The sequence below is a fragment of the Manihot esculenta genome, chromosome 8 (genome assembly GCF_001659605.2).
Source record: "Manihot esculenta cultivar AM560-2 chromosome 8, M.esculenta_v8, whole genome shotgun sequence".
NCBI classification, from domain to species: Eukaryota; Viridiplantae; Streptophyta; class Magnoliopsida; order Malpighiales; family Euphorbiaceae; genus Manihot; species Manihot esculenta.
The window spans coordinates 4874060-4900861 of record NC_035168.2 but is presented as its reverse complement, the minus strand read 5'-3'; the positions used below and the strand labels follow the sequence as shown (position 1 = coordinate 4900861).

General features: G+C 31.4%; 1 protein-coding gene across 3 annotated transcripts; it reads left to right on the top strand.

Moving 5' to 3' along the window:
- The first annotated feature begins 6609 nt into the window (after window positions 1–6609).
- On the top strand, window positions 6610–26387 carry LOC110621013 (1-acyl-sn-glycerol-3-phosphate acyltransferase 2). 3 transcript variants are annotated; one of them, XM_043958897.1, is made up of 12 exons: window positions 6610–6737; window positions 7050–7150; window positions 7417–7539; window positions 8706–8745; window positions 8882–8955; window positions 9287–9346; window positions 9961–10038; window positions 10201–10359; window positions 14700–14825; window positions 25413–25505; window positions 25686–25772; window positions 25902–26387. In XM_043958897.1, exons 2-12 carry the CDS (start codon window positions 7070–7072, stop codon window positions 26139–26141), a joined length of 1161 nt encoding a protein of 386 aa, XP_043814832.1. In that variant the 5' UTR covers window positions 6610–6737; window positions 7050–7069; the 3' UTR covers window positions 26142–26387. The 3 variants fall into 3 exon arrangements, with proteins under 3 accessions (XP_043814832.1, XP_021620698.1, XP_021620697.1); XM_021765005.2 differs by having other exon boundaries at window positions 6628–7150; XM_021765006.2 differs by lacking the exon at window positions 14700–14825 and having other exon boundaries at window positions 6624–7150.
- The last annotated feature ends 415 nt before the right edge of the window (window positions 26388–26802 follow it).

Genomic DNA, 26802 nt, shown 5'->3' with positions numbered 1-26802 from the left:
GTGATAATAATATATTATTTTCAATAATATAGAGAAATTAAATTATATTAAAATTAAAATATTTTAATTAAATTTTAAAATATTAAAAATAAAGTGTAAAAAATAAAAAATTTATTAAAAATTGAAATTAATCAAACCAAATCGAATCGAACCGAATCAAATCGGTTCGATTCGATTCGGTTTCTGATCAAAATTAGTTCGATTCAATTTTTATAAATACTAAAATTTCAGATTTCAGTTTATTCGATTCGGTTCGGTTTAAAACCGAACTGACTGAATGGTCACCCCTACAGATTTGGAGGAGATTTCTCAGAAAGTATTTGTAGCAAATAGCAGGGTGTTTAGTTCAATACCAACTTACTTTTCTCTTCCTACCCTCACAGCTTCATGGATTTTATAAAAGAAAGAATTATCAAAGTCTTTCAATATATTTGCATAAATTTGTATTTTTTAAAAAATAAATTTATTTTTTATTATTTAATTGTAATTTAAAGTAAATAATATTAACAAATTTAGATGTAGTACTATAAATAATATTATAAAAATCTAAAAATACTTTTAAAAAATTAGTTTTAAAAAAAGACTTAATTTTTAATCAGAAAAAATAACTTTTTATTCACTATTTTTTTAAGTGTCCAAATTATTTTTTTAAAAAATATTTTTTATAATACACCTCTTTATATTTAGTGGTTAAGAAAAGTACTTACTCAATGATTATTAGTTTTTCGGTTATTAATTGTTTTTTAAAATAAATAAAATTATTTTTTATTTTAAAATACATTCATTTTTTTATAGAATTAATGACTAAATAGTTATATATTTTTTTAGCCTTTTTCTATTTAAAACTTTTTTATCTAAATCAACTGTAAATTTTTAATTTAATCTCTAATTCACTTAAAATTAAGAAATTAAGTGAAGAAATTCAATTTTATAACTAAATTGATGTTAAATTGATATTATAGAACTAATTTAAAAATGAACAAAATTAAACTTCTTATACATGAAAATATTAACATTATTTGCTACAGCCATAATGATAAATTAGTTTTTTTCTCACTTGTTTCAAAAAAAATTTTTAATTAAAAAAATTAAAAAAAATTAATATTTATTCTCTGTAATATCAAAAATTTTAATAGTTAATGTCTCAATCTTGAAAAATATATTGAAATATCACTGAAATTTAAATATATTTATTACTTAATTTTTTTATTATTTTTAATTATTAAGTGTTATATAGAAAAATTTAAAATTAATATATATTTTTATGAATTTAAATGATTAATTAAAAAAATTTTATGATAAAAAATAAAAGAATAAATTCATATATTTTTTAATACATTAAAAATATTTTAATATTTTAATATTTTAAAACTGATTATTAGTAAATTTCTTTATATTATATGAATTTAAATATTTTATTGTTCCATAATTTTTATTTATTTTTTATTTTTAAAAAGTTATTATTCTTTTTTTACATTATATTAATATATATTTTTAAAAAATTTCTTAAAATACTAATAAAATTTAATATTTTTAAAATAAATATAATTACAAAATTTATGAAAAAAATTATAAAACTAAAAAAATAAAAAATTTCTCAAAGGATACGGCGGTGACGTTAGCTGTTGTAATGAAAACATAAATGGAGGCCGTTGGGGTAGTTGAGAATTTAATTGAAAATCTTCCATTAGGCTTAGAAACAGTTGACCAACCATCAAACAAATTTCCCATCATTTATTCAATGTGAATTTCAGATCTCCCACCTTCTACTTTAAAGTTCAGTCTAATTTTGTTAGACCGCATCATATATTTATGGAAGTCCATATATTTAGGAAAAGTAGAATATTAAAGAAAAGATTTTGAGATTATATTTTAGGTGATTAATCAGTTTGATTCAATTTAAAATCAAATCGAATTGAATAAATTAAAAATTAATAATTAAAATTTTGATATTTATAAAAATTAAATCGAATTGATTTTAATAAAAAATCAAATCGAATTAATTTTAATTAAAAATCAAATTGAACCGAATTAGTTTGATTCGATTTAAATATTTAATAAATTTTTTATTTTATACGTTTTATTTTTAATATTTTAAAATTTAATTAAAATATTTTAATTTTAACATAATTTAATTTCTATATGATTGAAAATAATATACTATTATTACTAATCAATTCGGTTTAATTTTTTTTATCAAAATTCAATCAAATCAAAATAATTAAAATTTTTAAAATTAAAAATCAATCAAAATTGAAATGAATAAAAAATTAAACTGAATTTTTAAATTAATTTAATTCGATTAATTTTTCAATTTAAACCGAATGCTGCTCACCTCTAATTATATTAAATTTAAATTAAATTTAATTTATTTTAAAAATTTTAAAATCTTATTCGAGTTTTATCTCATAAAAGTTTTCGTCCGTAACTTTATTCAGAAGATTTTAATGATTTATACTCGAGAAATGAGAAATAAAGATAAATATCTTTGTCAAATTATTTTATGCAGAGATTTAAATGAGTGCTTGAGAACTATTTTTACCGAATTATCTAAAAAAATATATAATTTTAAGAAATATAAATTAAAATATAAAAAAAGTTATATTTTTACCCAAAATCCTAAAAAATAACAATTAATTAATATTATAACTAAATAAATAACATTAGGTAAAATTGGTAATTTCATTTAACTTTTTATATATATAGTATAGATTATAAATATTATTATTAAATAATAGAAAATAAATTATTTTTTAGAAAATATCTATTTATTATTGATATTATTTTAAATTTATATTTTATATTTAAATATTATTGTAGACTTTAGGGATTTTTCATATTTATTTTATATCTCAAAGTATTCAGAAAAGCTACAAACAAACCCTTTTACTTATCAGCAATATTCAAATAACTAAAAAATTAACTTTGTCAAAATAAAAACATAACCCTTTGTAACTCATCAAATTAATCATACCATCATCCACTACAGAATATGTATGTTTTCATTTTCTCAGTAATTTTTTTTATCCCATAAAAGAGAATTATTATTATGTTTTTTAGTTTTTAAAAAATTAATTAGTTCATTTTATTTTAAAATTATTAATTAAAATATTTTTATATTTTATAAAATTAAACTTTTTTAATTTTTTTAAATAAATCGTTAATCAATTTATTTTAACCTTTTATCATAAGAACCGAATAAATGAATATTTAAGATTATAAGAATTAAATAATATATATAATTAAAATTATAAAGATTAATAGTGTAAATAATTTAAAATAATTAATAGTTTTTTAATAAGATTTTTTTTCAGATGAAAATTAAGAATTGGAGGAGTAGAGTCTGAAGGTTTTCAAATTTATTTAGATGTATTTAATATCAGACTAAAACTGTGAGTGCAGTTTTTTTATATAATTTAAGAGTTAGATTTCATAAAAATATTTTAATTTAATAATTTTAAAAAAGAGACAAAGTAGTTGATTTTATAAAAAATCAGGAACTCAACAGTAATTTACTCTATTATTAATACGTGCATGATGACGAATGCAGAAATTTAAGTTAGGAGAATTTATTTTTATTTTTCAATAAAAATTTTAATTTTACTTAATTCATAAAAAATATTTATTTATATACATAAAATTATTTAGAAAAAATTACATTTCAAGTAGAAAAATAAAACAAAATTCACATGCATAAAATTTTATAATCTAAATTAATTTGTTCATATTAAATATTGAAAATAAAATTTTAAAACTTTTTAATATAAATTGTTTAAACTATTATCTATTAAAAAATACTATTTAATTTTAATGTTTTGATTTATATTTAAAATTTTTTAAATTTAAAATATAATTGTGAAATATTAAGCTATTTTTTATTTATACTATCTACATTTTCACAAAATTGTTAAATTATTATTGTTTAATTATGTTAATATATAAAATTTAGAATATTATCAATAAATTTAGAGTATAATTAATAATATATGTGATAAATTTAATATTTTTTTAATAAATAGTTAATTTATATTTAATTATTATAATTTTTATAATTTTAAATATTTAAGAGATTAATTTCAATTTATCACGGTGCAGATTTAGTTTGGTGGTAAATATATATCAGTAAATTCGATAGGTAAAATTTTACTTCTTCAATTTTTAATTTTTATTTTAAAAAAAATATGGTTAAGTAAATAAATTAAATAATTAATAAATAATTTATCTTATATAAAATAAAATAAAATATAAATTTTTAAATTGAAAAAATAGAAAAAAAAAAGAAACATACATTAAAATAGTTATTTTAAAATTATATTAATATTAAAACTTTATTTATAAGAGAATTATTATCAAATTTTTAAATTTTTAAAAATTTTGTTAATTTTCATCTTTATAAAAATCACTCAATTAAAATACTACAATTAAATTATTTAGCATATTTATTATTATAACTGCTAATCAATTTATTTTATTTTTATTAAAAAAATAAATAATACAAATATTTAAATATATAAAAACTAAATAATACATATAATTAAAATTATATAAATTAAATGATATAAATATTTAAATAGATGTTAATGAATTTATTAAAATTGAAAAAATTTATTTTATAAAATAAAAAATATTTTAATTGAATAATTTTTAAATAGTATAAATTAATAATTTTTTAAAAAAATTTAAAGACTAAATAATAATTTTTTTATTTATTTAAAATTAATAAAAATTACATAAATATTCCTACAAAATTTTTAAAATGTTCAGGAGCATGGCCCCTTTACCCCTAAATGGGTCCCTCATACTTATATTATTATTTATTTTATTTTTATTTAAATGAAATTAAAAAAAAAATATTATCCGCATTCTTTTATTTATTTCATATTGTGGTTTTAGAATTTAAAATTATTATATTCATTAATAATAAATACTGTTCCCAAAAAAAAAGGATATTCAATTTTTTTTTATCTTATCGTTAGAAAGGAAAGAACAACAAATTAAAAAAAAAATGTAAATGCTCCATTTTTCTCTAAGCTATTTTAATTCAAATATCAACTTCTTCTTATAAAAATATAATTTTTTATTATTAATATTTTCAAGATACTTATTATTAATAAAATATGATAATTTTAAATTACAAAATTAAAATTTTCATTTTATTTATAAAATAAATGGAGGAAAGAATATTTTTCTTTAAAGTCTTGAACTTTAAACCAACACCTTCATAGTCAAAACTGATGTTTTGTTTGGTGGGGTTAGTTAACTGAAAAAATTTTAAGTTTTAAGCAAGTTAATTGTATTGAATCTTATTTAATTGAATTTTTCCCTCAAACTTTCTATAAATTTAAGAAAGCCAATTATGTGTGATTTTTTTTATGAAAAGGTCCACTTATCATATTTAAATAAATTTTTTTCTTAATTATAATATTCTTTTTATAAATTTAAATGTAATTTAAGGAATGAAAGTAAGTGACTTTTAGTTATGAGTTTAAATAAAATATAAATAATATGAAATTTAATTATATCTTACATTTTAAATAAGCTGAACTCACAGGTTTAATTTACTAATTAATATATCTGAATAAATAAGAGAAATCTCAAATTTTACTCCAATCTTACTCTTAATTATAATAATTTAAAAAAAAACAGTACTAAATTTCTACGTGCAGTTAGGAGTGAGCAGTATTCGGTTCAAACTGAAAAAACCGATCGAACTGAACCGATTTGAAAATTTAGTTCGATTTTTTATATATTTCGGTTCGATTCGATTTTTAATTTTAAAAATTTTAGTTATTTCGGTTCAGTTTGATTTTGATCAGAAAAAAACTGAAAAAACCGAACCGAACCGATTAGTGATAATAATATGTTTTTTCAATAATATAGAGAAATTAAATTATATTAAGTTTAAAATATTTTAATTAAATTTTAAAATATTAAAAATAAAGTGTGAAAAATAAAAAAATTATTAAAAATCGAAACCGATCAATTCGGACCGAATCGAACCGAATCAGACCGGTTCGATTCGATTCGATTTCTGACCAAAATCGATTCGGTTCGGTTTTTATAAATACTAAAATTTCAATTTTCAATTTATTCAGTTCGGTTCAATTTTAAACCGAATCGACCGAATGTTTACCCTACGTGCAGCTGAAGCATAGCTCACCAAATTAATTGGTGTACAAAATATGGTTGCTGCCAATTTATTCAACCCTACCCCACAAATTAATCTCAACCAAATTGGAATTGCTCAACATGTTTGCATTGTTGTCAGGACAAAATTAGAGATCAAATGAGTTCGTCAAAGCAATAGAAACTTGATGGCTTTTTTCTAATCTTGTTTGGTAAGAGAAAAAAAACATTGAAAAATAAATTAATTTGATTGCGATTGCAGTTTTTGCCGAAATATGTCACATCTTTTTAAACGATTTATAATTAACAAATAAATAATGGAAAATTAGATTTCTTTTACCATTCATAGATTATTTGAAGCCCCATTAAGGATAAACTATAGAAAATGGGGATTTATTTGTATGTTTGACTATACTTGGGGGACTTTTTTTAAATTATCCCTAAGAATTTTACAAATGATCATCGATGCGTCCTATAATTTCTTCAGGGATCGGTGCGTACAACGAGGAAGAAAACTCGTCATCTTCTTAAAAAAAAACAAAGAAAACTTGTCATAGCATAGCAGAGAGAAGAAGGAAAAGAAAAGGAAGTGAAAGGAAAGGAAAGGAAAGGTAAGGAAAGTTTTCTCTTCTCCTTGAAATGGGAAACTGCGTTTAAAGCTCTCTCTATCTATATATCATATCATAGCTCACGCTTGCACACAGTGCATGAGCCTCACACTCTCATCTCTCAATCTACCTCAATCCCTTTACATAATTACCCAAAAATCCACTTCGATACTTCCAAGATATTGAAAAACAATAAAAAAAGCTTGAAAATTTTCATCTTTTAAGCCTTCATTTACTTTTTGGATTTGGGTATCATCCCCGATCTCTCCAATCAATCTGTTTTTAAATCTTTCTCGATCGGTGTTGGTGCTGGAGGTGGTGGTGATTTCTGGGTCATGGCGATTCCTGCAGTAGCTGTCATCTTGCCTTTGGGACTTCTCTTCTTCTCTTCTGGCCTTATTGTTAATCTCATTCAGGTATCTCGTGTGATTCAATTTTGCATTTATGGGTTTTTAGACACTAGTTGAATACGGTTTTTGTTTTTGTTGATGGATTCGATTTCTGGTTTTTTAGTTTCAATTTGTTGAGTTCCATTTCAGTCTAGCTGTATTCTCTACTTCTTTATGCAATTCAAACTCTTCATCTCTTGTATATGTTTATGTTATGGAAATCTTTAGAGTTGATGACTTTAGATGGACAGTCGATTTAACCAAAGCTATATCATAATGACTCAAATTTTCAGGCTATCTGCTTTGTTCTTATTCGGCCATTGTCCAAGAGCACATACAGAACGATCAATAGAGCTTTGGCAGAGCTGTTGTGGCTGGAGCTTGTATGGGTTTTTGATTGGTGGGCGGGAGTGAAGGTTTAATTTTTTTTAAAAAAAAACTCATCTCTTGTCTTGCCATATTCTTCTTATTATTATTATTATTATTATTTTGGTTTATAATTTCTCCAATTTGACATCATTTGTTTAGAAGTTTGAGTAATCTTCTTCATCTGAGCGGCAACTGTTTAGATGATCATGCTTTTGTTTCTGGAAAGTCGTTTCTTGATTGAGTTAATGGCATAGTGTCATTCTTAATCTGTGGTTGCTTTTGCTCTTTTCTATGTTTGGTCTTTGATGCAGAAAGCAAATTATTGGAGTGTTCTAGACAAGTAGTGTTGTCAAGTTAAACATTTTGTTGCTTGAGGATGCTTAATGCACCCAACGAACTAAGGATGTTTGCTACGCAATCTAAATAATACACCAATCTGTATTAGTATTTTAGGATTCAGTATAGGTTCTGTTTCTCATGTTGTAGAAAGCAAACCAGGCTATGAACCACTGAACTGTATTAAATCATATAAGTTTTTTTTTTTTTTAATACTGCATTTAGTTTTATAGGTATATTATTGTTTTTCTTGGGGTTGGGTCTTATATTGGACTTACGCTCAATGAAAAAGTCCATTTTTTGTTAAAAACCAAATTATGTTTGGTTTATAAGATAAAATTGTTTAGTTTGGTTCATGAAAATTTCCATATGATAAATTGACAATGCCAATCTATAAGTAGCTGTATGCAATTAGTATTCATTGTTTGTCAGATAAGAGGATGCGTTTCCTATTTAAGGGTGATAGAAAGAGGGAGGGTTATCTAGTCAAATTAGATCCATAAAGATCATAATAATATGTTTCTTGCTCCCATTGGAATTGAATTTGAAGGTTAGTAGATTGGTGACGAACTTGGGATTTTGAACATGTGTAGTGCTTTTTCTTAACCATTTTAAAATGGTTGAATACACCCATAATTTAATTAAGAAAAGTATATTGAACTCCTATTGTTTTATTTTGATTTATTAAACTCTTTGAACTTTGACTTTTTGACCTTTTGCATCCTTAATCTTTTATTTTTATAATCAATACGCATAATTTTCTGGATTCATTGATGGCTAATTATCGAATATGTTACTAGGTATATATTTTTTCTTTACTTTATAATAGGTTAAATTTGATGAACATTTCAATTAATTATTAATAATTATTCTGCAGGTGCAGTTATTTACAGATAAGGAGACCTTCTCTTTAATGGGTAAGGCAAAAACACTTTTTAAGCAAGATGGTGGCTTTTTGTTTTTTTTTTCTCTTGTTGGTCAAGTATAAATTTAGGTCTAGTTCAAAAATATACTTGGTGGTTTATTTGTATGCTCATGATGTAAATTTTTCAGGCAAAGAACATGCACTTCTCGTACCCAACCACAGAAGTGACGTTGATTGGCTTGTTGGATGGGTTTTGGCTCAGGTATATAGTTGATACACAGAGCAACTTGTTTTCTGTAGCAGAAAACATGTGAAAAGGCACAAATTTAAATATTTATATGCTCACTCAGATGAGTGCTTATATAAGTACCTTTCAACACAAACAAATACCCATATGTAGTTATTTACCATCAGCATTTGAATATGATCTATGCTCGTGCTGTACTCATATTATAAGGCAGAAATAGTTTGATCTAGAATGAGTTTCTTGTGCATTTATTTTCCTTACTTATTTGAGAATTCAAGTCTCTCTTTTTTTTCTTTATTTTTTTATCTTTGTATTGCTGGCTAATCACTGAGTTCACTTCTGACAGCGGGCAGGATGCCTTGGCAGTGCATTAGCTGTCATGAAGAAATCATCAAAAGTCCTTCCGGTATATTTTAAGTTTTTAACCTTACTTTCTTGATAACTTGATCAATTATGATGCCTCAAATTCAGTTGTGGTCTAACTTTTTGTTCTTAACATAGGAATTGAGGTTTTTTTTTTCTTTTTCTTTTTCTGCTGAGCATTGAACTAATTCAGTAATTCTTAATGGAATCTATTCAAATAAATGGGAATTGGAACTCGGAAGTGATTTAACAATTAACACCAATATTTTATCTCAGACATGTACATCATAAAGGCAGGATAAGTTATCTTAAGTCTTTAAGAGATTGCAAGTTAAAGTTGGGAACTTAGGGAGAACCAATATCCTTTGCAGATTATATTTCTATCCTCCTCACATGACTAATCATTTATTTCTGTCTTTAAAATTTGCTGGAAAAGTGGAAAGAAAATCAACAAATGTGATTAAGCAGCATTAGTTACTGAATATTCCATTACAGTATGATATCTGAGGTATTAGCATGTTTAAGTTTTTCACGCATTTATTTCTATCTCCTAACACGTGTTATGTGCAATGCCATATGAATTTGCATTTGACTTATTGTTTCTGTGATCTGCACTTCCACATGCATAGGATAATTGCTGTTCACAACATGATGTAGGTCATAGGCTGGTCCATGTGGTTCTCTGAGTACCTCTTCCTGGAAAGAAGTTGGGCCAAGGATGAAAGCACTTTAAAGGTAAGAGTTTGTAAGTATGTTCTCCCTATGTTTGTAGTGTGCAACTGTGTGTGTCACTTACTGGTGTTTCCTTTATTGCCTTTCACATTGTCTTTGATGCATATGTATCCGTCTACGTATGCCTCTTGATCCTGTTTTTAATTTGTTGAATTCTGTCTGCAGTCAGGTCTTCAACAGCTAAAAGACTTCCCTCGACCTTTTTGGTTGGCTCTTTTTGTCGAAGGAACTCGTTTTACGCAGGCAAAGCTTTTAGCAGCACAGGAATATGCAACCTCAGCTGGGTTGCCTATTCCTAGAAATGTTTTGATTCCTCGTACTAAGGTCAAATTCTTATTGCATCCTTTTTTTCCTCATTAAGTGCACCTTTCTTTTTTGGCCTAAAAAAGGGGAAAATAAACCCAAGAAACAAGATAAATTGGTAAATAAACAACAGAGAAATAAGTGAATAACAAAAACATCTTGGGTTGGCCTAATTTATTGGCTTGCTCCTTAATAATTTTCTAGTTCTTGCTAAAGCATTTTGGCTGACATGTATTTTTAAGACGCAACGTAATTCCTATTATAGTCGATTATTCATTGTTTATGTTTACTTACTGACTCTAACATGTCCATTTTTGCAATTAAATATTGTTTCTTGACTGTATTTATTGACAAAGAACCTTACCAGTGACTATTATGGTTTATATGCTTAAAATTTCTAAAGAACTGAGGTTGACCTGGTCAACCTGGCGGGGTTTACTGCAGGTGGATCCTCTTATTAGAAAAAAAAAAAAAAATATATATATATATATAAAGCATCTGTCTTTGGGATTTTGACCTGGATTAATGGATAGAATTTGAAGCTGGTTGATATATATATATATATTTTTCTTCTTGCAAAATTACTAAAATGAATAAATTTTTTACCATAAAATAAGAACTACCCTTCTTAATTGTTTATTAAGTTCAAAATATTTTTATTGATCATTAGTAATAAAAAATGTAATACACCCAAATTATTTTTATTAAGTTAAAATTATATTTAAATATAAAATAATTAGTAATAATTGATCGGTGACAATTGCAAATAAAGATGAAGATTTCTTCATTTCGTCAACTTGTAACTTCACAAATTAATGTTTAGTTAGCAAAAGTTTACTGTGTTATAGAACTATAAAAGAAAATTCTGTTTGTTTTGCTATAAAATTTTAATATATTAAAGCTTATTTTTCATTGATTTAAATACATTTATTGTTATGAAAATTATATTCTTACTATTTTTTACTAAAAAATAGAATTATAATGTATATTTAATATTTATTTAAAAGTATGTCAGTTAAACTTCTGTTGGATTCTGGTTCAATATGGAACTCTTAGGCTGATTGGAAAATCTCAGGTTATATTTCAGCCATGGATGGCATTTCAGTCTTTCTGTATCTTGAGGCAAAATTATGGAACATATATTATCAGTGATATGAAAATGGTTTTGGGCTTCAAGGGTGCTACAAACCTGCTATAGCTATTGTTTTTGCATTTTTGATCACTTTATGGACACATAATAGGTGCTGTAGGCCTGGCTGTTGATATAGCCTTGTATGGGGGAATTCATGGTGGTTGGAGAAACTTTTAAACCAAATTGTACAAATTTGTTTTTGTAAATTTGAAAGCTGACTTAAACTATTCAACTCATGTATGCTAACTAAACCAACATATTATAGTTTTTTGGCATAATGCATAAAATCATCTCTGAACTTTTATGGTTTGGTCAATCCACATCCTATACTTTTTTTTTATCGCACCACACACAAACACAACCCTAAATTTATGTTTTTCATAATATTCAAAAATTCCTTTTAAGGGTTTTAACTTTACTTTTTTCCATATTCACTTAGTTCAACACATCAAAAAGGAAGAAAGAGAATATACAAATAGAGAAAGAGTGAAATATTGAAATGCATAAATTATATGAAAAAATGTGTTTTGGGTGTTATAAAAATATAAGTTAGGGTGCGCAAGGGGATCAAGAATCATGTGGATGTGTGTGATGGGGTCAGAAGAAGTATTGAATGCGAAGAGACGAAACCAATATAGTTCAGGTGCATATTTTTGCATTAGGCCATGGGGTTTGTAGTCGTCTAAGATGATTTTGGGTTAGAAAATGAGTTCTCTTTGGGATTAAACGTTATGCTGCTTGCAATATAGCTTTTGTTTGCCTCTAAAAAGTAATAGGAAAAAGTTTGATATTTATTTTGAATGATTCGCACTAAGAACCCTTGGATTGTTGCATGGACACATGCATATTTCTTGTGCATGCTATCCAAATCTCATGAGCTATCACACAATTGGAAGTGTTCTTTTAGTTTTTTTTTTCCCCCGTTTTGTTCTGTGGACTGTGCATATCATTTCCTCAATTTGCTTGCTGGCTGCTGCTTGCCTAGGAGTGTGCAATTGGTTGGTTCTGTTTAGAAGTTAGAATCAAATTGAACCAATCAAACCAAAATTAACTGAGCCTCTTAAAATTTAAGACTGAACTGTTCATAACAAATAAACTGACCCTAATAAAATAAAATAAAAGAAAATTTGGCTCAATTCAGTGGTTCAGTTTTGAAAAAGAGAGAATTGAGTTCATCCAAATTTAGAATATATTCACCATGATGAAGATAGGTAAAAGAAAATTGTAAAGAAAATCTTGATAGACTGTTCCTCACCCGTTAACATGATTATAAGGATAAATTTTTTTTACAAAATGGACAATAGTACTGCACTCTTAAACTCAACTTAGCAACACAGATATTATTCTATACATGTAGAAAGCTTAAAACATAATAACCTCATTGAGTTACTGTAGATATTTGTCCAATAGAGTTTCTCCATAAGAAATGAGGAGATATAATTGTACTTTTGAAGATCTGAGATTGTGGCCCTGAGTATATGAGCAGGAAATGAACATCTAGAGGGAATCATTATAGATAAGCAAGCATAAAAAAAGAGCTTAAATGAAGGGATGGATATGACCAGCTATGGGTTTAAGGTCAATTTGAGATTCTATTGGCAGCCAGAAAGGAAGTTGATAATTTTGTAATGGGCAGGGAGTTTGGATAAGGGCTGCGTTGTCAGGGATGACTTGAGGCCATCGTGTGACCTTAGGGTGTTTTCAGACAACCACTTATTTGAGGCTATGACTACTTTTATGTGGATAGTGTTCTTGTAAACAAAGAGGGGTCAAAGGGCCAATTGGGGCTTTCCATGCTTGGCACTCTAATGGCTAAGTAAAGGTGGTTAAGAGGTAGTAAATGGGAGAATGAGGGAGACAGTAAATAAGACAGATTAATGCAGGAGTTATAAGTCTCAGAATGTTCTATACTTGGTACTCTAAGGGTTATATGGTGCTCTCCGCCCAATAGGTGTGTGCCATATGTCCCGTCCAGGCAAGCGTACAAATTGAAGGCATCATTGGATTGGTGCATGGAATCAGATGAGATCAAATCAATCATTTCTTGGGTAGACTACTCCCTCTATTCTTATTTGGAGGTGTCAATAGTCATTGGGAGCTTAGGGATCCATACCATGTTATTGTAGCTATATTAGTGCCATGTCTGTTAAGAGTTTATTGAGCTCCTTGTTATTTAATATGCCCTTTTGGCTATAAATCCCCTATAAGATTCTTACATAAGGATCATGTGGTGCTCATTAAGAAAGATTAGGTGACTTGGGGTATTAATTAGACTTGATCCTGATGGTCATGGTTGTGAGGAACATGGCATGAACCCTTGAGCCCAATTAGTAGTATAAGCAGATCTCTATCATGTGGGACCTATATGACCTCTGCTCTATGACCAATAGGTCATGGTTGAGGTTGGGGATATGTGGCATAATAAGAAGAGAGGTAGGTTTGTTCTTATAAGCAAATATAGGCGTTGGAGCTCTCTTGGGTTTTGTGTGGAGAAGGGAGAGGGGAAAGAATAAAGAGGATATATGCCTTGAGGAGAAATAGAGGGCAACAAAGAGGTATCAGTCTTGACGGGAAAGGGAAAGAAATCATGAGGGAAAAGAGTCTACAAAGTTGACAGAGAAATAGAGAGGGACTGGGGCAGTCGGTAGAGGGCAACGGCGTCTGCAAGGAGAAAGGAAAAGTATAAACTAACCCTAAATCTAAAACAAAACATGGAGTTTTGTTAATTTTGTTCTGGTGATTTTGGTGGTTCTAGGAATCTCAATCAAACTGAAGGAGTCCAAAATTTAGAAATTGGCTCAAATGAAATTCTTTAATATACCAAACCAAATTTCCAAATTAGGGTGGCTCCACCCTAATCTGTATTGTATGTTTGCATGTGAACTTCAGTTTTATTCTTATCTACTAACTTAATGAGAAGTTTTACATGATGTTGTTGTGTTGAAACCTTCTTCCAATAACAGAAAAGATGATAATGAAAGGATGTGACTGGGTGTTTTCTTTCTGTTTACATTTTTCTTCCTTGCTTTTGATGGTGTATGCTGAACATGAATGTCTCTTGGTAAGTGATAGCAAGTGTTGCATTCAAGACCCACTTTGCATTAAGTTTCTGCCCTTGCCCCCTCACCCCTTTTTCTTCCTTCTGAACAGGCTGTGTACTCATTTCAAATTTATATGTGCTTACTGCTTAGTCATCCATCTTGATGGCTTCAATCTTTGTTTCTTTCAGGGCTTTGTTTCAGCAGTGAGTAATATGCGCTCATTTGTTCCAGCCATTTATGATGTAACAGTAGCCTTACCCAAAAGTTCCCCTCAGCCTACATTGCTCAGGATGTTTAGGGGTCAATCCTCAGTGGTAAGTGAATAGACTTAAGCTTTATTCTCAACTAAATAAAGCATTTACATGTATGAATTTAAATGTTGAAACAATCTGGTAGAGCGAGGAACAGAGTAGAGAACAAGTCAACAAAATACTTAATGAGAGGGTAGCTAAATTCAGGTTTCTATAAGAATCAACTTCCTAGAGCTTTGACAACAGAAAAAAAAAAGAAGAAAACTTCCTAGAGAACACAATAACTATTCAAACAATAGACCAGGAATACCCATCTAGCACTAGCTAGTGCAGCTCAAGCTGAAAAGAAAGAAAACCTCGCATAAAAATCTTCAAGATACCTCCTACCATGCCTACTGTGTTTATTTATATAACATGAAGGTATAACAGCACAATATTCCTTCATGATTGCACCAGGCAATTTTCTCAACAGCATAACCTCCCCCTTTGTCTTTTCTACAGCTGTCCCACTCTGAATTTTTCTACTCTACCCTTGCCATTCTTCCTATAGTAAACCCTTGGTGGTTTTGTGACTGGGCTAACTAGGCCCAATGCTTCTATCAATGCTTTCCTCCTGAAAATCAGCCTTGTCCTCAAGGCTGAAATAAGGAAACTAGTTGAGGAAATTCAGAGTGTCCATCCATGTTGCTTCTTCATTCGGACTGCCTTTCCATTTAATTAATACCTATGACATTGGGGACCCATCCTTATGAACCCTTCGACACTGCAGGTTCGACTAAGTTGGAATTTCCATCCAAGTTTTTTGGTAACTCATTTGTTACTGGATGTTGCCCCACTGCTCTTTTCAACTGGGAATACGTGAAAGACATGATGTGTTTTTTACTCGAATGGTAACTGCAAACGGTAAGCTATTGCTCCTATTCTTTGGATGATTTTGAATGAGCCAAAATATCAAGCTTTTCATTGACGTCTATCTATGAGGACATATTTTAGGAAAATGAATTCTCCTACATTGAACTCCACTTCTCTTCGATGTTTGTTAGCAGCTTGTATCATACGTTGTTAAGCCTTTCATAAATTAAATGAGAGTTGTCTCAACAGTTCATCTCGAGTGACCAATTCTTGAGCCACTGCTTCAACCTTAGTTTCCCCTACAAGAATCAGTGAAGTGTAGGAGGAGGTCGCCCATATACTGCCTCAAATAGGGTCATGCCAGCCACGGTATGATGATTGGCATTGTACCAATACTCAGCCCAACTTAACCACTTGTATCACTATTTGGGTTGCTTCGAAGAAAAACAACGAAGATAGGTCTCCATCTGGGGTAGGCCGTACTCTTCCTCAATTTAGCACCTTGTAAATAGAACGATTTAGACTAGAAATTGCTGAGAGAAAGAGAGGATCATGGTCACTAACAATTGTCTTTGGCATGCCATGGAGTCGGACTATTTCCTTGATAAATTTTTTGCCACTGCTTTTGCTAAGTATGATTGCTTCAGGGCTATGAAATGCGCATATTTAGAAAATTGATCCGTGACAACTAGAATTGCATCAACCCTTTGTGAATGTGGCAGTCCGGTGATGAAGTTCAGGGAAATATCCTCCCAAAATCTGTTTGTTATAGGCAGAGGTTGCAACAGTCCTCCTAGAGATGCAGTTTCATATTTGTGTTTTTGGCACACTAAACATTTAGAGACAAATTTCTGAACTGTCTTCATTATCCCTAGCCAATATAATTTTGCAAACAATCTTTTATAAATCCTCACCTACTTGTAGGGGAGGAATGAAATTCTGCCAACAATCTTTGTATACAAGAAGATATAGAAGGCAATACAATCCGTCCCTTGTAGAACAACCTATCTTGCACTAATGAATAGGTTCTTGGGTTGGAAGATGAACATTTTAATTTCTGTATGACAGTTTGCAGATGAGGATCATCAATTATCTCCTTCTGAATAACATCCCAGTCAACTCAGAATATTCTCTCACCTTCATCACCGATCCTAAACAAAGCATCGGCAACCGCATTTTTAACACCTAGCTTGTAAAGGATTTTAAAGGCATAGCTCAACAGATTAGCACCCCAACACTGTTGTGCTCGGTTATTAATGTGTTGCTCCATCAAGTGTCGTAAACTTTTCTAGTCAGCATGCACGACAAATTTCTCCCAAGTAGGTAAGGTATCCAATGTCTAATAGCAAGTGCCAAAGCCATCATCTCTTTTTCGTAAGTTGATTTGGCCAAATTTTTGTCCGAAATGGCCTTGCTGAAGTATGCAATTGGTCGCTGATCTTGCATCAGGATGGCCCTCAATCCAGTGCTAGAAGCATCACATTCCACTGTAAAAGTCTTAGTGAAATCCGAAGTAGCTAAAACAGGGGAAGTGACTAAAGCTTGTTTTAATTGTAGAAGGGGAAAGCCTCCTGTGTCGTATGTGACCAAGCCAATTTTCCTATGTGTTGCTTTTTTAGTAATTGAGTAAGGGGTTGAACAATGCTAGCCATAAATGAACCTCTGATAGTATCATGTTAAACCCAGAAATCCACGTACAGCCTTGATACTTTTCAGAATTGGCCAATTGATAACAACAGATGCTTTGGAGGGATCCATTGCTAACCATTGACTTACCAAATGTGCTTTTCTTTTGATTCACTTGAAATTATTGAGACAATAGCAACAGAAGAACTGTTTGCAAATGTTGTAGGCATTCATGCCAGGTTCTGCTATGGATGAGCATGTCATAAAAAAAAAACCAAGACAAACCGTCTCAAGTCAGATATGAACAATTCATTCATAGTCGTCGGGGCGTTGGAGACGGACTGAAAGGCATGACGACAAACTCATATTGGCCCCAATGTGTGCGAAAAGCAGTTTTGGGCATATCAGACTCCTTGACTCTCATCTAATGATATCTTGACTTCAAATCCAAGTTGGAAAAGAATCTCGTACCATGGAGTTCATTTGGCATTTCAGTGATCTCGCTTGAATTGGGTATTTATGAGGAATTATAGCCTTGTTTAAAGCCTTGTAATCCACACAAAATCTCCAGCTCCCATCTTTTTTTCTCACTAGCAAGACAAGACTAGAAAAAGGGCTTGAGCTTGGGCGAATTATCCCGGCTGCTGGCATCTTCCCCACAAGCTTTTCGATTTTGTCTTTTTGGAAATGGCCATAGCGGTAGGGTTTTACATTCACAGCAATGGTTCCAACCTCCAATGGTATGAGATGGTTCACAAGGCGATTGGGGGGGTAAGGAAGTGATATCTCTAAAGATTTCAAAAAGGATGCAACAATTGTTGCAATTGAGTCCGTTGGTCTGCTATAATTTCATTCTCCCCAGGAGGAGTGGATGGTGGAGAAATTTCCAATAGCAACATAAAAAAGTCCAGATCCTTTAATTTTTGCAGCTTTGCAGTAGGTATTACCTCTCGGATGATAGAAGGATTGCTCGACAAAGTTACATAACCCCTATGATGAATGAATGACAAACGCATGGTGGCCCAATTGATTTGGACATCCCCTAATGTTTCAAAACATGCAATGCCCCCGAGAGGAAAGAGACAATAATTAGAATTAATTTCCAGCGATCCCAATTGAAGTCAAACATTGCGACAAATCCCTGAAGATTCTACATGATGCCCATCCCCAATTGAACCCCAAAATAGGAGTTGCCCCTACGTTCAATTGTAATTGTAAAACTAAGTTCCCCTAAATGAAATTATGACGGTGCCGCTATCAATCATAAGGGTAATGGGCCTTTGAGCAATGCTTCCTTGTAGCTTCATCGTTTTAGAAGAAGAAATGCCCCCTAATGTGGAAGTTCCATATTAGAAAAATGAGCTTCAATACTCTGAGTAGTTTTTGGAAGTACTGAATTCATCACAGCAAGATCAATCTCATCATCCGGTATTGGGTCTTCATCATCACCGACTATGATAGCACGAATCAATTTGTTAGGACACTCATACATGAGGTGGAAGGGTTGTTTACACTTGTAACATAATTCCTTAGCTATGAGATTAACATAATCCCTTAGCTCTGAGTTCAAGGAATTCCTAGTGGGTATATTGTCTGGAGCTTCAAGATCGAGGTTTTGATGCGGTGGAAGAAACAGTAGAAGATGGTGGTTTTGTGGTGGAATAGAAAGATTTATCGGGTGGTTTTGCGGCTAGTAAGGCTGGAAGGCTTAACTAGGTTAAGGGGTTCGGCTTTAATGGGTGGCCCACCATGCGAGGCCCACTGAGGTGCCCCAACAAGGAAACGATTGGGAGCTTTAGAATGATGAAGTGATTCTCTAACTCAATTTCTTAAGCAATGGCCATTGTCTGGAGCAAATTCATGGCATCGTGAGCGGATTCTGATGCGAATATCATCCAGGAGACCACTTAAAAAATAATCCAATGATTGATGAGCAGACTCGTCAACCTGAGAAGTAAGGGAAACAAAGGCATCAATATATTCATTCACTGAATGATCTTGCCATATAGTAGCCAGTCGTTCAAACAGATTGGTTCTCATATCACCCCCGTATTGGTGGAGCAGCTCCTATGTAAATTGTTGCCAAGAAATTATAGGGAGTGCGTTGTCTCAACCAACGCATCCAATGTAGCGCAGGTCCCTCCATACAAACTAGGGCCAACTGAATTTCGACATCTTCCCATCAAAATTTGAAAGTACAATCTTTTTTACAGACAAAGAAGAATCATTGACGACCATAATAGTTGGATTAGGCAGTATATGAGAGTGAGTAACCTCAGTGGGACTGCATTGCTGATGCTTCAACATCCTAAGAAGGTGCTTTGCCACGAACTAATGAAGTAATCAATGTTTCTAGACAGGAGAACTGATGGTCCTGTTCTTGCTTGAACGTGGACAGTTGGTGTTGTTGGTCAACTTTCATGGCAGCAATCATTTCTTCTAGATTCATCATGCTCCTCTCCACCTAATCAATACGTGCATCAACTTCACGTTCCATACGAGTTTTGTTCATGGGATGGAAATAACGGCAGGTCAGACCAAATTAGTAGAGTTGAGAACAGAGTAGAGAACAAGTCAACAAAATACTTGATGACAGGGCAACTAAATTCAGGTTTCTATTAGAATCAACTTTCTGGAGAACACGATCTATTCAAACAATAGACCAGGAATACCCATCTAGCACTAGCTAGCCCAGCTCAAGCTGAAAAGAAAGAAAACCTCGCATACAATTCTTCAAGATACCTCCTAGCATGCCTACAGTGTTTATTTATAGGACAGCAAGGTATAACAGCACAATATTCCTTCATGATTGCACCAGGGAATCTACTCAACAGCTTTACCTCCCCTTTGTCTTTTCTACAGCTGCCCCACTCTGGATTCTTCTACTCCTTTGCCCTTGACATTCTTCTTGTAGTAAATCCTCGGTGGTTTTGTGACTGGGCTAACTAGGCTCAATGCTTATTCTGGGCTGCTTCTATCACAATCTGTGTTGTCTTCTGTTTGGTTCCCTGCTGCATGCATATAATTATTGGAGGACATTAAAGTTATAGCATCTTTGGGCATGGGAATAATATGGCATTCAAATCCACATGAAGTGAGGATCCAGAGTTCACCATCAATATTTTATGTAATTTTGTGGAGTATGATTCTTGTATTTCCTCTAATTTGACCTTTTGACTATTGGGCATCTCATTACTAATTTTGACCTGATCTTGAAAAACAACTGCATGATTAAATGGGCATGCAAAGCTTTTGCTGATAATGTGGTTGAACAATGGGGAATAAAATGGTTTTAAAATGATGGATGCCTGATTTTGTTGTATGTGTTTTCTCATCTATTTTCAATTTTACATAATCTACCGGTGCAAGTGAATCTTGTAGGTGAGTGCATGGTTTTAAATATCAGCCAATTTGTGATGGTATATGATATTCCTCGTCCATTTTCACTATTCTTGGATCATGTTGTGCTGTAATGGTCACTATGGCTCTTATTGTCCAATTCCAGCGCAAGAGGAGGGAGGGGGTAAGTGGGAGGGTGAACTTGGGAGCGAGAGAGTCATTTTAAAACCTTATTGTCACTAATGTTTAAAATTATCCTCATTTTTTTAGAACTTCGAAAAACCTAATGCATACTGTTATTTGCTATTACTGCAATCATTCATACATAAATTACTTTTTAAACCTAGAAATTATAACCTAATGCATGGTTTTGGATAATGAAGCTTTATATGTCACTATTAAATCAAATTCTTGTAGTGATTTGATATGTCAATCCATTTATATAAGAAAGTGATTTTATATAAAATGAACTTTAGTTTCTTGAATTTTAGTTTTAATATTTTTAAGTAGTTTGATTTAATAGTCAATCTTGAATATTATTATTAAAATGTCATTTAAAGAATTAATTTGTTTCTTAACAATTTATTAGCATTGCTATTTTTTGTACTTATTATAATAGGAATATATCTTGCCATGATCCTTGCTTAGATATTTGTATTCTAATTAGGATGTATTAGCCTAGAATTTATAATTGTCCTTTTTGGTATATCATCTTATATTGGTTGGAAGTCTTGTAATTGTGTATGAATAGCCATTGAGCTAGTGTGAATTGTCAAGCCATTATTCCTCAAATCTCTCTTTCTATTTTCACATCGGGTTAAAGCTTGAATAGGTGTAATAAAAAAATATTTCCTTCTTTAGTTGGCTCTTTTCCGGAGGGAGGTGTACTGCAACACCGTCTAGGAAGAATCTATAGCTTCGAGCGAGTTTGTCCTTTGATCCTTGGCAACGGATTCCTTCTCGGCAGTCCCCACGCTTTGAAACAGTTTTTCCTGTGTTGATACATCCGCTGGCGCGAGTAGCGGATTCCAACTTGTGATCACTAATCACTTCCTTAAGGTTGCTCGAGTCTTCTGCTTCACCCTAACACATTGGGTTCCCATGAATGAAAAGTTTATAACGCTTTTCCCTAAATAGTACATGTTTCCCAGAAGAAAAAGTATGACAAAGGACGCTTTTAAACTCTACCCTTGGAAAACATATTTTCTCCTCAATTTCTGCTTCTCTTACAATTATTACTGTAAAGTTGTAGGGCAGTAGTAATTATGTTTCTCGGGCAACTTTAGTTGAATTGTGGTTCATGGGTCAAGGATGAGTTTGACCCCTTGTCCAAACACTCCACATATATTGTTGCTTCTGATCGTGTGGGTCAAGGTGGATGTCCAATTATACAGTCCATTATGGCCCTTCCTCTCTCCCAAGTTACTCACACTTCTCTAATCTAGCGTAACATGTTGTAAAGCCTGGAAAAAGGCCACAACTTTGTACACCAATAATATCCAATGCATCTATAAGGTTATTCTAATATTGTTCACCTGCAATAGGATCATCAAGACATGGCGAGCTACTTGAGTCAGGTAGAAACTCTTAAGATGAATTTAATTCTCTCATGCACTTTACAACCTCTGTATCTAATCAAGAAAATAGAAAGAAATTTGTAGTGGTTCCTCTAATTAGACTGTGCTCAGATCTGGTTTCAGTTCAGGATCAAATTCTCACTCTCTCTGTGATTCCACCACTTGAAGATGTTTCTGCTAGACTTATGTGCATCTCCTTGACTACTTTTGAGTTAATCTCTAGCGAATATTCTATAATGGCAAACGCATTCTCATAATTAGAACGGGTACAAAAAGGGAAAGGGAAAAAGTTCAAAGCACTGTATCCACTGTGACAAAGGGGGACACACCAAAGATACATGTTGGTCACTTCATGGTAAAACCCCCTCTTCATATTAATCATCCCTCTCACACAGCCAACATGGCTCAGACTAGTGAAGATGGAATCCTACCTCTACTTGATGCAAAGAATTGAGCTTCAAACTCTGACTTTGACCGGAGTTGATTATGAGGACTATTTTTGGTACCAAATATCAAAATAGTTGTCATCTCATTATTTGCCACCAAATCTAGTGTTCATTTGCTTATTTGACAAAGTCTCTTATCTATTTGGTCATGGATCTTTGACTTTGATAGCTTCAATCACATCTCCGGTAATAAAAATCTTTTCTCTACTATTAAATTCCCTTCAAGAGTAGAGAAAAAGGATGAATTTCAGCTTGGGAGGAAATTGGAAGGCTTCAAAATGTGAAGAAAAAAGTCTTCTGCCTTCAATAATTCATAGACCACGCGATAGTTGTCTCCTATAGCAACTTTGAAGGGTCTTGCGCATCAAATGAGTGTAATGGCCATTATAGGTTGTATTACCAAATCAATTTTTTTCATTGTGAAATAACAACCATGGCTCCTTTGAAAACGTTGAAATAATGGCATGGCTGTGAGTCACATGGCTTGTACCAACTATTTTGCCCAAGAACACATGTTGCTTTCACTTCCGCCGTCTCTTCTAATCTTCTACATAATTGTTTAGGGCATCCAAGTACTCCAAATTGCAAAAGATGGTTCCTAGCTTATCCAAACTGTTTGTTTTAGAATGCGAGTCGTGTCAGCTTGGGAACTAAAGTCGTGCTTCTTTCCGAAAGTGTATCAATATTAGGGCCTCTTCTATGTCTGAAGTTGTTCACTCACATATATGGGACAGAGTCATGTCAATTTCAATTTAGGCTTTCAATATGTTGTTACTTCTATTGATAACTATTTTTGCTGCACTTAGTTATTTTAAATGAAGAATTGGTCTGAAATATTTTTTGTTTTTCAAGGTTTTTGTGTTGAGATGCAAGACCAATTTGGTGTATCAATTAAGAAATTAATCAATGATAATGCACTAGAATATTGTTCTACTCCCTTTTCATCTTTCATCTGTTCTCTGGAATTCTTCACTAGGCTTCTTGTGCTCATACTCCTTAAAAAAAAAAAAAAGAAAGAAAGGAGTTGCTAAGCATACAAATAGACATATGGTTGAAACAACTCACCTTTCTCATTCAGTCATGTTCCAATATGGGGCGATGCTTTTTTTGCTGCTTTTTATTTAATCAACCGTATGCCCTCTTTTGTTGTGTAGTATAACATTCCTCATTCCATTATTTATCCAACTCAAGACCGGTGTCCTCTCTTCTATGTGTCTTTTGAGCTTCATGGTATTCAGCTCGTTAAGGCTCTTGAGCTCGGCTTGTTTTCGAGTTCATGAGCAGGCTCGTGAACAGTTTTATTAAGTAAGCTGAGATTAATATCATAAGAGAATTAAGTCCAAACTCTGCATAAATTTTTATGAGTCAAACCTAAGTTTTTTTAAAGTTTAGCTTTGTATAGTTTAATTACACTCTTAGAGTTTGCAGATATTAAAATCATTAAGACTTAAGAGCTCGTTCTTTATAGGTTTCTGAGCTAACTTGTATATATACATATTTAACTAAAATAGTTTAGTTTTAAACAATTTAGTTTTAAACTAAAACTAATTATACTTATTTAACTAAAATAATTTAGTGTTGAACAACTTAGCTTTAAATTAAAATTCATGGAAAGACATTTATTTGATAGTTTATACTGATAACATTGTCATAACAGGGAATGATCATGAAGACATTGCTCATCTCAAACGACATCTAACCAATCATTTCTAGAATAAGGATTTGGGAAAATTAAAATATTTTCTACGCATTAAGGTAGCACAATCTGGTACTGGTATTGTTCTTTTTCAAAGAAAGTATGATTGGATATATTAGAAGAAAAATGGTATGCTGGATTATAAATCTATCCAAATGTTTAAGCTTGTGCTTGGATAGGGGGAGCTGTTGAAAGGCCCTAGTCGTGATAGAAGACTTGTTGGCAAATTTAGTTACCTTATAATCACACAGCCAAACATTTTTTTTGCTATAAGTGTGGTTAGCCAATTCCTGCAAGCCCCTTACGCAAGTCACTGGAATGCAGTAATTTGTATTCTTAGATACATCAAAAGGTCCCCATGACAAGTTTTTGTTGCATGAGGATAGGGGACATGCCCAAATTGTTGGATGCTTTGATGCAAATTGGTAGGATCTCCTTTTGATGGATGGTCTACTTTATGATATTGTATTTTAATAGGAGGGAACCAAGAAAGGTCAAGCGCAAAAGTAGAGTATCGAGCCCTGGTCCCGGCCACCTGTGAGCTTATGTGGTTTAAGTCACGTCTTTAGGAGTTAAAAGTGTGGAGGTAATGAACAAATGAAGCTAATTTGTGACAGTCAAGCTGTAACACATCGTTTTTAATCCCATTTTTCATGGAAGGACGAAGCATATAGTGATAGATTATCATTTCATTATGCAAAAAATCGAGTCTGGATGTATTGCCATTAGTTTTGCCTGTTTGAATGACCAGCTTGCAGACATTGGCACTAAATCTCTCCTAAGGGACCATGATTGAGTATATTTTGACAAGCTAGGAGTCTACGATATATGCCTTCCTTCTTGAGGGGGAGTGTTAGAATAGAAATATATCTTGCCATAATAGCCTAGAATCTATACTCTTCCTTTTTGTATATCTTCCTATATTTTTACATGTTTAGAATATTCATAAATTTTGTATTCAATTAAAAGTTTGTGAACTTTGAATTTGAGTCATTTTGCTATCTTCTTCTCGTGAAAATGCTGAATCCATATAATAATTTGACATTCTAAATGGTTCAGATCTATGCGAAGAAAGAACTCTATGGAATTGGTAAAAACTCTGTTGCTGTTGCAGGTGCATGTACACATAAAACGACGTTTGATGAAGGATCTACCTGAAACAGATGATGCTATTGCGCAATGGTGCAGGGATATATTTGTTGCCAAGGTATGTGTGCTGCTCAACTAGTGTTGCAGGATCTGACTTCATCTAGTTCTATAATTGGTATCTTCAACTTTACATATGAAATTGTAAGGAAAAGTGAGAGCAACTTCTGAGGCATATCTGTGTGAAAGCCTATGTATCAGTTCATTGTGATTTTCTTAGTATTTGCCTTTTGTGTGGTAGGATGCGTTATTGGACAAGCATATAGCTGATGGCACGTTCAGTGACCAAGAAATGCAGGATATTGGTCGACCTATTAAGTCTCTTGTGGTGAGGCACTGGTCTTAGTAAAACAACTAATCTGCAGCTTAAATTCTTTGACAAGGGTGGTTTACTGATTTCCCATCATTATGTGCAGAGTTTGGAGTTATATTAATTCTTCGATTTTTCTTTTACCAGGTTGTTATGTCCTGGTCATGCTTACTTGTTTTGGGGGTCTTGAAGTTCCTCCATTGGTCATCACTTTTGTCATCATGGAAGGGTATTGCGATATCGTCATCTGCACTGGCCATTATTACTATACTTATGCAGATATTGATACGCTTCACTCAGTCGGAGCGTTCGACTCCGGCCAAGGTTGTCCCAGCGAAGCCCAACAAAGGAGAGGCACCCATAACAGGACAAGACAAACAACACTAAGTCACAGTCTGTTAGTTAAGTTTCACAAATATCAGTAACTTCATCAGAAATCATTTTTGTGAAAATACATGTAGTTTCTGCTTCGCTTGATTCGTATGCGCTGATTTTAGACTAGTTGGAGCAGTTCTTATGTTGCACAGTTTGTATGCATATCAATTCATTCTTGGCCAGTAAAATTAGGCAAGTCCTGTACATTACATCAACAATGGCTGTAGCAGATACATATCAGTCATTTTCCTTCTTTTCCCTCTTTCTTTCCCACTATTTTTAATGATTTTTAGCATACTGGCATTTTCACTTTCTCTTGCTAATGGGGACTTTGCTTGTTGGTTCTTCGTTTTTGTTTGAATTTGATGATGATACGTTATCTAAAAACTAATACAGATATTATTATTTAAAATATTAAATTTAATTAATTAAAATAATTTATTATATTAAAAGTATAATACTTATTTATTGTAAATTTATTTACATTTTAAAAAACATAAATTTTGTTTGAAGTTCTAATTAAATCCATTATTTTTTTTAAAAAAATCATGTATATGTATTTTTTTAATTTTTTATTATTCAAATGAAATATTTTAAATTAATATTTAAAATTAAAAGTTTAAATATGAATTTATGAAATTTTAAAATAAAAATTATTAGAAGGCAAAAGGGT

What these genes read in the sequence shown, in the direction of transcription:
- LOC110621013 (XM_043958897.1), top strand. Translation starts at nt 7,070, where the DNA reads ATGGCGATTCCTGCAGTAGCTGTCATCTTGCCTTTGGGACTTCTCTTC. An exon ending in GGGATATATTTGTTGCCAAG is followed by an intron (nt 25,506 to 25,685) that starts GTATGTGTGCTG and finishes TTTGTGTGGTAG; the next exon opens with GATGCGTTATTGGACAAGCA. An exon ending in GACCTATTAAGTCTCTTGTG is followed by an intron (nt 25,773 to 25,901) that starts GTGAGGCACTGG and finishes TTCTTTTACCAG; the next exon opens with GTTGTTATGTCCTGGTCATG.